The 14,513-nt window shown below is 43.1% G+C and overlaps 1 protein-coding gene across 2 annotated transcripts in view; it reads left to right on the top strand.

Annotated features, from left to right (window-relative positions):
- LOC120403903 (prolylcarboxypeptidase) overlaps nucleotides 1-9,259 on the top strand; it is a 57,270-nt gene extending 48,011 nt beyond the window's left edge. For both annotated transcript variants that reach the window (XM_039535856.1, XM_039535850.1), the window contains exons 7-9: nucleotides 1,221-1,385; nucleotides 2,404-2,591; nucleotides 8,816-9,259. In XM_039535856.1, coding sequence (XP_039391790.1) covers nucleotides 1,221-1,385; nucleotides 2,404-2,591; nucleotides 8,816-9,020 — 558 coding nt within the window. In that variant the 3' untranslated portion in view covers nucleotides 9,021-9,259. The remainder of the gene's footprint in view (nucleotides 1-1,220; nucleotides 1,386-2,403; nucleotides 2,592-8,815) is intronic.
- The last annotated feature ends 5,254 nt before the right edge of the window (nucleotides 9,260-14,513 follow it).

Here is a 14,513-nt window from a genome sequence, read left to right as displayed (position 1 = left end):
CTGTCAAGGCTGAGTCTCCACTCTGGCACTTTGAGTGCAGAATGTGCACTCGATTAATTAATACTGGCCACTCCAGGCTTATTTTAAACTCCCAAGGTTACAACTTTTCTCTGACCTTGGATGGTGGAGGCTGCCACCACCCAAATGCAAAACCCCTTGGAACTCAGGAAGGCACACTTGGGAATTCCTTCCTTTGGGGTACCCTCAAGCCCTTTCACCCCGCTCTGGGGAAGAGTTGAGAAAGGAAAACAAAGAAATCATCTGTTGTCACCAGCTAACTAAAAAACATGTGCACAAACCACTTCAGACACAAAAATCCAAATCCTGTTAGTAAAAACGGTAAATTTTATTAAAAACAAAAAGAAAATACATCTGAAACTTAGGCTTTTGCTAGATTTAAAAAACCCACATACAAAAATTAAACATCAAGAATAACCTTCTTGAGGACCAGCCTAAAGGTTACAAGCAACACAAAAGCATTTAGGGTTAGCACAGAGGAGTCCACAAGCCTTACAGAAATAAAGGAAATAACCCTACTCACGTCTTTCTAAACATTCCTGATCTACTTACATATTTGGGGGTTTTCAAATAAGTAGTTCTAGATATGATCTGATGATTTTCACATCTGGCCTTCAGCTCTCACAGCACAAGTGCTCCCCTGTTCCCCTCTTCCCTGGAGAACAACAACAGACCGACAAAGGGAAGTTTTTTCCCCCCCACTTTAAAAAGTTCTGGCCTTCCCATTGGCTCTCTTGGTCAGGTGCCCACTCCCTTTCCTTCATCTGGAGACTTTTTTTAACCCTTTACAGGTAAAGCAAGTAGAGAGCAGCTACCAAGATGGATTTTATAGCTAACGGGCTGGCTGGGTGTCCATAAAAGAGAACTACCCCTCCCCTTCATTTATCACAGATGCAGAAACCTCTAATGCAATATTAAGATTGTACAGTTGAAATAAAATCGGGAAGTTCAAAATGTTGGGTACTAGCAGCAAAATAACTCCGCTGCATTACACGTAATATTTTATATTTGTTTTTCTGATTTAATATAATTGTCTTTGTAATATATACCATAAAATTAAATATGGTGTCCAAGAAATGCTGTAGTTCAGATTGACAAAACTTTCAAAAGAAAGCAGTGCACCATACCCGACTTGTTCTCAGGTTTGGTCAGTGTGTGTCAAGGGCATCATTAGAGACATTTCCCCCTTTCTCTTGCTATAGGTAGTTTGCAAGTTCTTGAAGAATCCCAAATTGCCAGACAAATTATTGCTACAGAATGTTTTCCAGGCAGTAAATGTTTACTACAACTACTCAGGAGCTGCATCGTGCCTTAACACGTCTCAGAGTGCCACAAGAAATCTTGGGCTGACGGGCTGGTACTATCAGGTACATACACAAACCTTTTCCAAAATGTCCAAAGTGCCAAAGCTACTGTGAATTCTCAATTCATTCTGTCAGAATCTTTTAACTTGCATTAATATATGGGTGCAGATCCTTGGTTGCTGTAAACTGGCATACCTTCACTGAGAAATCGACACAAGCTGTGCCGTTTGCACTAACTGAGTGTCAGACTTCATTTTTTCCAAAATCAAGCTCGTCTAGAACTCAATAGGAATGTGTCAAGGGATTATCATTAGCTTTTGTGAACAGTCCTGGCCTTCCCAACAAAAGAGTTTGTGTTAGATGATCTCTCTGAATTAGACTGTGATCTTAAAACATTATTTCAGTCTTTATCTGTGAAATCAGTTAACAGAACCTGAACGTTATCTTGAGCTGGTATGTATGGTGGTGAATAGGGTGGAACCTTTTTAATGACATGAGTAATATGTCTTGGTCACCTGCAGATATGCAGTAGGGAAAATCGTCAAGAATTAAAATAATGAATGTTTACGGCACTTTTCATCTTTAGGGCACAAAGCACTTGACAATGGAAGGTCAGTACCATTATCCCCATTTTATAGGTGGAGAGAGTGAGATATATAGAGGGGAAGTGACTTGCACAAGGTCACACTGCAAGATAGTGGCAGAGTGGGGAACAGAACCTGGGGCTCCTGGGTGTTTGACGATTGGTTTAAAATTCACACCAACATTTGTATTAGAAGCAAACCATTAAGTTCCAGCAAAAAAACCTGAATTTGAGTCCATGTACATTTAAAAGGGTAAATTGATTCTGGTTTATTCAAATAGAACCACTTCTGATGTGTCCTCTGGCTAGTGGTATTGAGGTCAGTGGGAAAGGCAAGCAGTTTGTGGCTCAGTGTCTGCATTTTAATATGTAGCAAATATCTATTGTTATGTAAGGCATTGAAAGAAGTCCTCCTTTCCAGTACAGCTATAGCCACAACTAACATATTTAAAGTGTCCCACAGAGGCCACTGTTACATTTTCCTGCTTTGCCTTCCAGGCTTGCACAGAAATGGTGATGCCCATGTGCACAGATGGTGTCAATGACATGTTTGAGCCTAGGAAATGGAACTTCCATGTCTTCTCTGAAGAATGCTTCAAACTGTGGAAAGTGAGACCCCGCCCTTCCTGGATTCCTTCTGTGTATGGAGGGAAAAACATCAGTTCACACAGTAACATCATCTTCAGGTGAGCTTACTTCAGCTTCTGTAACGATCCCCCTCTACCAACATGGGTTGCTGGTGGGGATAGAATCTGGGGCTTTGAGCACCAAAACCACAAGCCTCTACCACTTTTTGTGTCATCTAATGTGTAGCTGTAGCCAGGAGTCCCCAGCTGAAATTGATGGGAGTTGCATGTGCACCTCTGAAGGGTGAATTTGGCTTATGGCTTTGTGGAGTGTGGCTTTGTTTCTGTGAGGAAACGCTCTTGTCTCTCCACCTGTAAATGTGGTCATTGCCATAGCATCCCAGGACGGTAAGGCCATCTAGTTCTCTAGCTCAATTAGAGCGTCAGCCCTTCCCCGGTAAATGGAGGTCTAAAAAACACAAACTGAAACGCCAGGAGTCTTTTGCCCCATCTGTCATCCTGAGTCACAGCTCTGCTGTGGGCTGGAGCAACCTTCTCTCCCTCAGCTGGATACAGGGGAGCTGCCACCCACCCTCTTTTGAAAGCCGTATCTTTGGGCCCTGAAAATGGAAGCCAGAATTTGGGTCATGTCTCAAGCCCTCTGTTCTCTTGGCCAAGGCCTGAGTCTCTTAATTTCCTTCTGGGATGTTGGCTGCCCAGCCTCTCTCACCCCCTTGTTGGGGTACTCCAGGAATACTGGTTGTTGCCAGCCCCGGCTCTGCCTGTCAGCTCTGTCACCAAGTCCACAGCAACTTGCCCCTTCCCAGGGTTCCTTGCCCTTCTGTCTGTCTACTAGGTCTCCTTCTTGCCCCCTTTGACCAGTTTCATTCTCAGGCCCTTTTAGCAGAGATTCTGGGGGCCTCCTGCCAGCCTACCTCTCAGTATAGAAACCAGTAACCTAATCTTTTACCGCCCATCTCCTAGTCTCTGTAACGTGGGGAATGATCCTTCTTTTAATAAGAAAATGAGGGGAGTATAAATATAATTTGTAGTATAGACCCCAAACTCACAAACCGGCCCTTCTAACACGAGACAACTCTTTCAGCAAACGACTATTAATCATTGTTTCTTAAGCAGCTGTCTAGATTTCTTCCCCCATTTTATTTTTAAAGAGAGAAAGCTAGGAACACTGATAGGGAGATGCAGCACCCAGTGATTGCCTACCACTGGCAGCTCCCCGAGAGACCTCTTGTGCTTTCGTTCAAATTGTTCAAGTTCCTTTAGAAAAGAAACTTCTTTAAACAAAAGTCAGAATTAGTCTTTGGGACCTAGTAAATAGCTGTGTATTTTAAAAGTAAGGCATCCTGGCTTGAATCAGGGATTATTCTCAGGATTTCAGCCTGTGACTTTGGTCTCTTAGCTCCAAAGGCCTATTGCTTTTCTCTCTTATTGGTCTCTTGCTGTTCCTTTCCCCCAGCAGGTATCTGCTCCAAAGTGTGAAACTGTGCTTTGATGGAAAACTTTCTTTAAATGATAAAAGAAAAAAACAACCCCAAATCATCTAGTTTAGTTCCTGCAAATTGCTGCTTGTTCTTAATAAGATTCCACAAAATTGTACAGTATGATTCTGCTTTAGAAATTGACAGATGAGCAAACAAACCTATTTAAAGCATGTTTAAGCATTTATGCCAGCTCAGAGCATTTGAAACCAGAAAAGCTTTTGAATGAAAAAGAAGTGGTTTACACACAATGCTTTGGACCACAAGCTGAGCTGTTTCCCTTTGGACAGGCATATTATCAATACCATACGTATATATAGCACCTTTTATCCTGAAGGGCCACAAAGGATCCCTACACCCACCAGGGAGATGCAGCCCCACGTGGAGTAAATTGCAACATCTGTTTAACTGCAAAGCAACTCACACAACAGTTTTAGGACAGTGTGTGAAGCATACTATATTGGAATGGAACTGTTGGGTGGATTTTCTCCAGGCCAAATGTAATTACCCAGATTGGAATTTGGCCAGGATTCTGGAACTGATGTCTCTACTCCTACAAAAAATGCCCTGAGATGCATAAGAAACAAAAATGGTCATGACTTCTGCCCTGTTATCCAAAAGATGACACCCTTAGCAGCAGTGTCCTAGAGCACTGTGCTGAGGCATTAGTCAGTATTGACTCTCAGAAATCCCCAGCACCACTTCTGTATCTCCTTGGAGATCTTCCATCAAACTCTCTCAGCTTGTGAATGCTACTGAGACCACAGCCGATGTGGTATGGCTGTCCGAGAGAGCGCACCTTTAGTACAACTTTAGTTTTGTGAGCTTGGTGTTTGCAGCGACTTTCACTCTCAGCAATTTTCATACCAGAGAGTCTTATTGGAAGCTATTCAGTTTTTCAGTTGGCATGGCATGGAAACCTTGCATCATACTTTAATCCCATTAACACATGGGATTGTAGAGTTTTTGTTGCGAGTGGCAAGTTTCAGAGTGATGATATCAGACTGTGAAGGCTCCTCCCAGCTGCTTCTCCTGGTCTCTAGGAGGGGCAGGGGGTGAGGGAGACAGATGAGCCTGGTCTGAGAAAATGGGTTGAGCGCTTTCTCATAGAGATGTTTCTTTAGGGTCCAGGCCCTTTAGGAAGTTCTGTTTGTACTGTCCGCACTGGGCAGTGATGGCAGGGATAAAGAACTAATGATGGGGGTGGGAAATAGGAACTGTACACTGGAAACTTGATTTTTTTCAAAGCCTCACCAGGATCCTTGTAGATGATGATTTGCTTTGGAACTTGTCCCTCAAGAAGCATTCGTAACCATGTAGTGAATGGAGAGGAATAGCTGACTCCTGAATATTATTTTACTTGGATAAAAATGAGTGTTTGTTTGAATTTATTCTCTTGTATTCTCAGACTCTTTACTTGCAAGATGCTCAGCAAAGCACTTAACTTTAAGTCTGCATTGAAGTAAATAGGATTATTCATATGCTTAAAGTTAAGCTCATGCTTAACAGCCTTAGTGGATCAGGATCCAAGCACTCAGTGCCTTCCAGGATAAAGCCCCTACTGAGCATTGTTTCTCAGTCTACATCAATGCTGCCAATGCCATCACTTGGCACGTTGGCCAGAACCTTGGATGGAGCAGCCAGACTCTCCCATGAAAGCCAGGGATGGTGTTGTTTTCCTGCTGCATGCTTTAATTTCCACACGAGTGGGACCAAGAAATCCAAGTCCATGTACATTTTGGGTCTCCCAGCAACTCAGGCTACTGTTGCTAAGGCACTGGGCTGATTCAGGCGACCTTTTAAATCAAATGCATTTTGCTTATTGTGCAGCTCTATGCGTTTTTGTTTTCCAAATACAGAATGTTTTTTTTCCTCCTGAGCCATGTTAAGATTTATTGAAATTAGAGGTACTGAGAGAGATGCAAGATTTCCTGTATTTTTCCACTGAGGAAAAACAAATGCTATAGTTCAAATGCAGTCGGTTTTTATTTGTAGTTCTTCAAGGTCAAAAGTTGGAGATAGTGACAAATGTTTTGAGTGTAATCGACTGATATTTTTATGAAACGCTATGGCTGTGTGACATTAACAGACCCCTGTCCCTCTAGGCATCTGTGTGACGGTACCTCCCATAAGGCTTTATGGAAATATGCTTAGAATGTGTTTTATGCTACATATGCCATATAACATATCTCCGTAAAGATTATGATCTACTGAATGTGTTAATCATATTTGTATGCATGTATCATTTTTGTATTTGAAGTTATGAATGTTATAAATGTTGGTTGTGTACTGGCTTGATTTCTAAATAACTTTAGTAGAACATTTGGTCAGTTCCTGGAGAAAGGACTGTTGAAATTAAGTACCTAATCAAGAAACACTTAAAGGACAATGGATCTTGGAATGCTCCAATCCACATAAGTCTACTTGAGGATGTTCAAGGTAGCATGTAAACAATGGACGCTACCATTAAAAACTGTGAGTCATGCATGGACATGCAGCAAAGAATCCTGTGGCACCTTATAGACTAACAGATGTTTTGCAGCATGTGACTTACCCAGGTGACTCCTAAACTCTATCTTGGAGCTGGACTTTGCATAGGAGTGAGGAGGGGGTCTTCACCCACAAGAGAGAGTCTATTTAAACCCCTGGGATACCCCTCCATTTTGTCTTCAGCTGACTAAAGATAGAGCCTCTCTATCCCCCAAGATACTTGAAAGAAACTGGAACAAAGGACAGTGGGCAAGGGGTGTGAGTGATTGCTGGACCCAGGCTAAAAGGAGATTAGTCTGTAAAAGGGAGCATTCTGGAACTGGCGAGGATCTTATCTGTATTCACTTTGATTAGACATAGATTTGCACATTTTATTTTAGTTTGCTTGGTGACTTACTTTATTCTGTCTGTTACTACTTGGAACCACTTAAATCCTACTTTCTATATTTAATAAAATCACTTATTAATTGCCCCAGAGTATGTATTAATACCTGGGGAAGCAAACAGCCATGCATATCTCTCTATTAGTGTTATAGAGGGTGAACAATTTATGAGTTTACCCTGCATAAGCTTTATACAGAGTAAAACAGATTTATTTGGGTTTAGACCTCATTGGGAACTGGGCATCTGAGTGTTAAAGACAGGAACACTTCTGTTAGCCGCTTTCAGGTAAACCTGCAGCTTTGGGGCAAGTAATTCAGACCCCGAGTCTGTGTTGGAGCAGACAGGAGTGTCTGGCTCAGCAAGACAGGGTGCTGGGGTCCTGAGCTTGCAGGGAAAGCAGGAGTAGAAGTAGTCTAGGCACATCAGATGGCAGCTCCCAAGGGGGTTTCTGTGGTCCAACCCGTCAAAATCTGATCCCGTAATGCACCAGATTTGGCTCAGGATGGAACATCATGAAGGTGCACAAAGTGTTCAGTGGCCTCTGTGCTGTCTAAGCAACAGCATGAGATCTAACCTATTTCTAGCTGCGTGACTACAGATGTAATAGAAACATCTTTTGTATTCCAGAAAGAGTATCTGAAAGATTTAACTTAAAACTTGCATTCTAAATAAAATAAAAAAGAAGGGCCCAGAGCTATAATCCTCCTTCTTGCAACAGTTCCCCTGATTTAAATGGGAGTGAACAAATAAGGATTACCCCCAGAGACTATGCGTTTATTTGGTGTGCTGTCCAAGGTCTCCTCCTTTCATCTGGAGAGATGGCACTAGAGATAGCGTTGTTGAATGGAAGGGATGGGAGGAAAAGTAGCATACGTTAGTGGACTGAGCCCAGGATTGGGAATTAGACACTCTTAAATGCCAATCCTGATTCTGCCACTGATTTGCTGTATAGACTTGGGTAAATCACATTGGACCTGATCCAAAGCCAGTGGAAAGCCTCCCATTGATTTCAGTGGGGTTTAGATTGTTGCCTGTAATTTTCAGAAGTGTCCACCAGATGGTGTCTCCAGCTGGGCACCTAAAAGTCATGGGCACTTTGAAAAACTTGGGCCTTTCCCAGTTGACCCATCTGTAAAAACAGGGAAGTTGCTCCATTATTTTTGCAGAAAAGGCATTAAAATAAAGGCATAAATAAATGAATATCTTGGTACCGAAAGTGCAGAAGGGAAAAGAGAAGATAGAAGTATATTGACCTATCGCTCTGTGACAGTCACTCTTTTTCTGTCTGGAAAAGGCAATCTGTGTTGAAAAGTATACCCATTTGAATGTGAATTTGCAAGTGAAGATGGCTCAATTCCCTCAGTAAGTTTAAGTGAATGTAGGCTACTTCAGTTCATGTTTAAGCTGTTGCATGTTGTTGCTGAACTCTATGAAAAAACGGCCACATTCTATCTCATGAGGAGCTGGGTTTCAGTGGGGGCAGAAAAGTCTCCCCAAGGAGTTCATACAAATCATACTGAGCCAGAATGTGATACTCCCCACTGAGTGGTATGTTATTCCACAAGTAGCCCCATTCACTTGGGTAGGCCCAAGGGAGCCCTTCTGCTAGGAGAGTGGGCAGATAGGGCCATCCTCTCCTTCCCTGGGGCTTCTTGTCATCTCCTGGGATCAACAAGTAAGGCTGCACTCCTTGTGTGGCAATCTGCGGTAACCTTTGCACTGAATTTTTCTGAGTTGTCCTCATGAGATGTTCCTTTCCATGGCTTTTTCATGTGGGAGGGGACAGTCTGGGCCCTAGCTGGTGGCAGAATGCTGAAGCAGAACACCACAGAGCAGGGGGACTTTGTTGTAGAATTTGGGTCTAGCCTGAATACTGAGCCTCTGATCGTAACAGTGGCTGTTGAGAGACACAGGTACTGTCACTCAGGATATTAAATGTAATCTAATGGGCTATATGGACTTCCCTTATAGCAATGGCGGATTGGACCCGTGGTCTGGAGGTGGAGTGACTCGGAACATCACAGACTCTCTCATTGCAATTGTGATCCCAGAAGGAGCTCATCACTTGGACCTGCGTGCCAGCAATCCCGGTGACCCCAAATCTGTGCTGCAAGCCCGGGCCTTGGAAGTTCAGTACATGAAGCAATGGATTGAAAAGTCCAGGCATAAGCACTAAAGTGGTACTGTAATAATGGTGGTCATTATCTCCATTGGCTTCAATGGGAGCAGGATCAGGACGTTATTACAGAGTTCTATTCAAAACGTTGTTCACCCCTGCTTCCTCTCTTCCTTTACTAGCTGCTTGTCAGCACTGTGCCTTTCACTGGGGGGGCGGGAGGGGTAGAGGAGGTGGCTGTCAGTTGGAAGTCTGCTCCAATAGCAAACCTCAATCAATAAAGTACATGGATTGAGTCACCCATGGTGGCATGCCTTCCTGTTCTGCTACTGTCAAATGCTGCATTACAGCCTCTTTGCAACATGCTTGCGTGGGGCCTGATTCCTGCAAGGCCCTGTATATCCTCACAAAGTCAGTTTCCAAAGTTACTAACGAAGTGTGTGCTTGACCAGACGCAGGGACCACTAAACTCCATGGCAAAGCTCTCACCGATTTCAACTGGATCTCAAAGCAGGGGCTGCGTCTCAGCTGGTGTAAATTGCCAGAGCTCCGACAGGAGCGCCCCAGCTGAGATCTGCCCTAGAACTTGCCCCTATCAACACAAACTGCACGTATGCTGTCTTCTATGAGACACAGACTAATTAGTTAATACTCTAACCCGGAGAGTGAGACACCACATCTGTTCAGTTGTTGAGTATTGCCTGCTACAGGCAAACCCTTGTCTTTAGTGACTGCAAGTCTCTCCAGTCTTTCCAGCAGAACTTTTATTGTTTCCAAACTCCAGTTTAAAAATGAACCATGATAGGGAGCTGAGTTTTCGTGATCCCTTGGCTTCAGACAGTTGTTGCCTCTGTATTGGAGAGTTACATAGGAATACAAACCACTTTGATATGGTGAGGGATGGAGAGGGGAGCAGTTATTTTAGAGTAGGAACAAAACCACCACATTGGAATGTGATTTCATGGGCGGAAAGACTTTTTTTTTTAAAGCAGAATAGTAGGAATCGGCTAAATATTTTTCTTGTTTTCAGCAGCGTTTTAACCAAGTTGTCATATACTGTATGTTTGTTTCTATTCTCCTCTGCACAGAACAAACAGGACTGGCCCCTAAACACACTTTTGTTGATTAATTCTCTAATTGATTGGCCATGCACAATTTATCACTTTTCTCCCTCCCCCACTGCTTCCCTTAGGTCCAGGGCTAGGATATCTGCTGCTGCCAAAAAGAAAGGTGGGTATTTTCTTCCTTCTTTTTGCTTTCCCATAAACATTTTTTTTTTCCAGAGCATCACTGAGAAACTTTCTTTAAATTCTTCTTCTGGAGAGGAAACCTGACACAGTACTTGTGCTAGCTAGATCATATTAAGTGACAAATAATTGGGGCTGGACCTTGTTTTCTTTTCTGTGTATTGATGAGATTCTGCATGGTCTGGTTGCTGATGGTGGTTCAATAAAGGCCTTTTAAAAATTGTTTGCAGGGCAAACTATTCACAGCGCAGCTAAACTGTTGGGACACCATTAACCCAAAGCGTGAGGCAGTGCTCAGCAGGGCAGGTACAGTAGTTGGCTTTCTGTAGGGCTTCCAAAAGAGACAAACTGCCCAATTCATGCAGACAGCATATTTGGCATTAATAAATGGCTGAGGGAGTCCTCTCACTTTGCAGCTTTGGCTTTGTTCACACTGAAAGCCTTCTTCCAAAAGGCCCCCTTTCTAGGCTAACAGGACTAGATAATTTCATTTCAGACAGTCTCAACGCAACAAACAGACCCAAGGGTCTCTTAGAATTCCAGGTTTGTTTGTATTTCTCAGCCTAAAATACAACATTTCTTCTTATGCCAGGCTGCTTGTTACATTCCCACAAAATCCAGCATTTTCTAGGAACAAAATAGATCTTATTCTGAACCTTTAATTTTTTTGATACACTCCGTACGTCTGGTTCTCTTACTGACAGAGCTCTTAGCAAATCCTTGCTTTTGCTCCAGTCAGGGGCGGCTCTAGGCACCAGCAAAACAAGCTGGTGCCTAGGGCGGCAAAAAAAGGGCGCCCCTGCCGCGGGAGGGGCGGAGGCTGGGGGGCGGGGGCCCGCATGCATGGCTGGGCGGCTGGTTGACGGAGCGGAGACAAGCGGACTGCCGCCGCCGGCCGCGGAGGCCGCGCGGCTCGGCTGACGCGGCTCGGCCTCCCTCTCGGGCCCTGCCTCCGGCCACGCCTGCAGGTCGGGCCGGTTGCCTGACGCCGCCTGCGCCTGCGCGAGCAGCTCGGGAGAGGGGGAGGAGGGACCGAGGAGAGGGAGGGGGAGGCGCACGCGCACACTTGGCGCAGCACAGCCGCTAGCCCCAGAGCCCGCCCTGCTCCAGTCTACTAGGAAAGGTTGATTTGAACAAGGAGGCCTTTATGTTCAGGTTCAGCAGTCTGGACCTTTCACGCTCTGTCTTTAGCAGGTAATCACTTTGGAGCCTATAACGAGTGAGACCAGAGAAGCATCCTCGTGCAAGGGGAAGAGCTCTTCAGAAGTGGACTAAAATCTGTCAGTTATTAGTAATCTTCATTCAAATGGGTCAATTTTCTAGCATTGTGATGTAAATGTGTCCGTGTGTGTGTGTGTGTGCGCGTGCGCGCACTTCACAATAAAATAGTGGCCTTAACTTTTTTTGTGTTAAAACTTAAATCAAATAAAAACTAACCACATTTCCTATGTTCACTGCCAAACAAAAGTTAAAACCTGAAGACACAATCAAGATAGCATCTAGGTTTATTTTTAACACGCTTTATTGGAGGGCAAGAAAGGGAACTGACCAAGTAAATCTAAACATTGGGAATGCACAAACCACTCATCCTTTCTCTCCTTGGTTATAAGGGCCTAATCCAATTACTTCCATTGACTGCAGCGGGAACATTGGCAGATCTAGAACTAAAATGTCTTGAAAACGCTTTGGTTTTCAAAAACAACTGTCTTTTTAAAAAATCTTCTTTTTTTTTCTTTCTCTCCCTCCATCTCTGCCTTTTTGCTATTTTCTGTAGCATTTTTATTTTCTTTTTTTAAAAGAACATTTCAAATATTTTTTTCAGTGTTGTAAAAAGGCCCTTTTTTGACTCAGCCCCCCAAATTTTTACATTAAAAAAATATTTCCATTAGCTCTCTCCAGTCCCTTGCTCAGACTTCTAGAAGATGGAAGCAATAACCATCTATTGTAGGCCGAACTCATGCTGTACCATTCTTCTAGTATCTAAGGGCTTGATTCAAAGCCCATCAAAGTCTTTCCATACACTTCAGTGGGCTTTGGATCAGGCCATTACCACTTTTCCTAGATTTTTAACAAGGTGACCAGTTCTCTGTTTTGCTTAACAGGGCTTTCTTCAGGCCTTCATCCTAATCATTGAAACTGTAGGTCCATCTATGTACTTATTTCCCTTAAAGGATCTTTCAGACCTGGTCCAAGAGTTTGTGTATTACGGAATGACCATCAACAAAGATTGACTACCTCATTTTGAAATGTAGCTTTCCCTGCTTTTATGTCATGCACATTAGACTATCAAGAGATGGGATAGGATTGTTACTTTCTTTGCCCAGCTGTATCATGATAGGACCATATTTCATGCCCTTCAAGAAGATATTCCCAGATACACTAGATACACTTTTGTTCTCAGTGTGTATTGTGAATTCTTTTGTTTTAAATATATGTTGCCTTTTGGGGGAAAAATGCATAAATTAAAGCAAATAATTTAAATTTGTAGGTGTAGCACTGATGATATGTGAATCAAAAACCAGTAACAATGGATCTTAAAGCTAGAAGGTTTTGAAATTGAAATCTGTATGACAAAAATATGCTGTAACAAGTATTAAAGATGAATAAATGTGAATTTCTGGAAGGTGCTTGTTTCATTATTAAAGTAAGCAGATTGCTGATATTAGACAGACATTGGGGTCTGTCAGCATTTCTGTAAGTTAGTTTTCTAGTTTATGCTTGAGCCACAGATGGGGAAAGTAAGCTAAATATGCCGCTATTAGGTTATCACTGCTTTGTAATATCCAAGGGGTCAGGTATTCAGATGCCCCAAACTGGTTCAAATAAGAAAGCTGTTTTAATTCTTAACTGCTTGGGGGATTAGATGGCTCAGGAGCTTGGTAATGGGTAAATAACCTTTTCCCCTTTAGTATGCTGGTTTGAATCTAGCCAGGTGAGTATTATTTGCAAGTTGCAATCTGATTGCTGGTTTTTGTTAGTCTCAATCCAGTCCCTAATAGACAAATGTCTGCTCACATACTACACTGATATGAGGGTCATGTAAGTATCTAGATAGACAAGCATCATGGAAACCACTAGTATTCTTGGCACTAATTGACAGTCCCAAAAGGTGAAGATTAGATAGGACTAAGCAGACTGAAATACCATGTCACCCATAGGGTCATTCCATACAGGCTGGGGTTGCAGGCTGCTGGGTGGAAGTTTGAACAGCTGCTATCTATAGTGTACTGTGCTCATAGGACACATTAACTACTTAGACCAGTGGTTTTCAACCTGTGGTCCGCACACCCTTTGGTGTCCTGTAGATTATGTCTAAGATTTCCAAAGGCGTCTACATTTCCATTTGAGTATTTTTAGGGGTCCACAAATGAAAAAAGGTTTGAAAACCACTGACCTAGATCTCTAATACAGTCAAACCTGCATTGTCAAAGAGGCTACCAAAAAAATCTAAACTCCATCTCGAGGAGAAGCTATCCTGGCTGTGACACTCTGTACCTCAAAGTAGCACCCCGGAACCCCCATATTCACCACTGCCATATAATGATGCAATTTCTACAAAGTATGCCTTGTGAGGTATCATATTAAAAGCCTCGATCTGTTGAACATTACTATCCTGTTGGATTGTATGTGCTATCATTGTATGTGAAGTTATGAAGTATTGCTGTGTATGTTACTGAAATATGTTGTGAGGTTGGAAACACCCACAGCCAGCCTTTCAGTTGCAACAAAGAAGGGCCAGGCAGCGTTGATGGCCCACCAAGAAAAGAATCCTCTATCCCAGAGACTCCTTAGAGAAGGTATGTGTGCAGTTGAAACTGCTTGGCCAATGGGGGCAGCCCGACCCCCACGTCACAGAAAGGATCTTTCTAGCAGCTGGAAGAAAGTATAAAAGAGGGACAGTGACATCATCATTTGGCCTCTCTCCTCCCCATCTCAAAACCTGGAAGAACGTCTGCAAGGAAAAGACTTTGAACTGGGGAAGTTTGGTCCCAGTGTGGACAGTGGTGCAGTCTGTAGACAGAGGAACGGTAATCTGCTTTTACCATCTGTTATGGTGAGACATTGCTTGATCCAAATCTTGCTTAGTTGGTTAAAGTTAGAATTTAGGCTGCAGATTTATTTTTGTTTCTAAGTGATCTCTATGCCTGCTTAAAATTGATCTTTCTATAGTTAATAAATCTGTTTTATACCTTACCCAGAACAGTGTGCAATAGTTGAAGTGGCTGGGGGACTCTCAGCTCAGGTTACAAAGGCTGGCGCCTGTCCACTTTCCTATGAAGAATTGGCGAACTAAGTAATGAACTTA

The sequence above is a fragment of the Mauremys reevesii genome, linkage group 1, assembly GCF_016161935.1.
Source record: "Mauremys reevesii isolate NIE-2019 linkage group 1, ASM1616193v1, whole genome shotgun sequence".
In the NCBI taxonomy this organism is placed as follows: domain Eukaryota; kingdom Metazoa; phylum Chordata; order Testudines; family Geoemydidae; genus Mauremys; species Mauremys reevesii.
The sequence above is the reverse complement of the archived record's forward strand: the minus strand, read 5'-3'. Positions and strand labels throughout refer to the sequence as shown.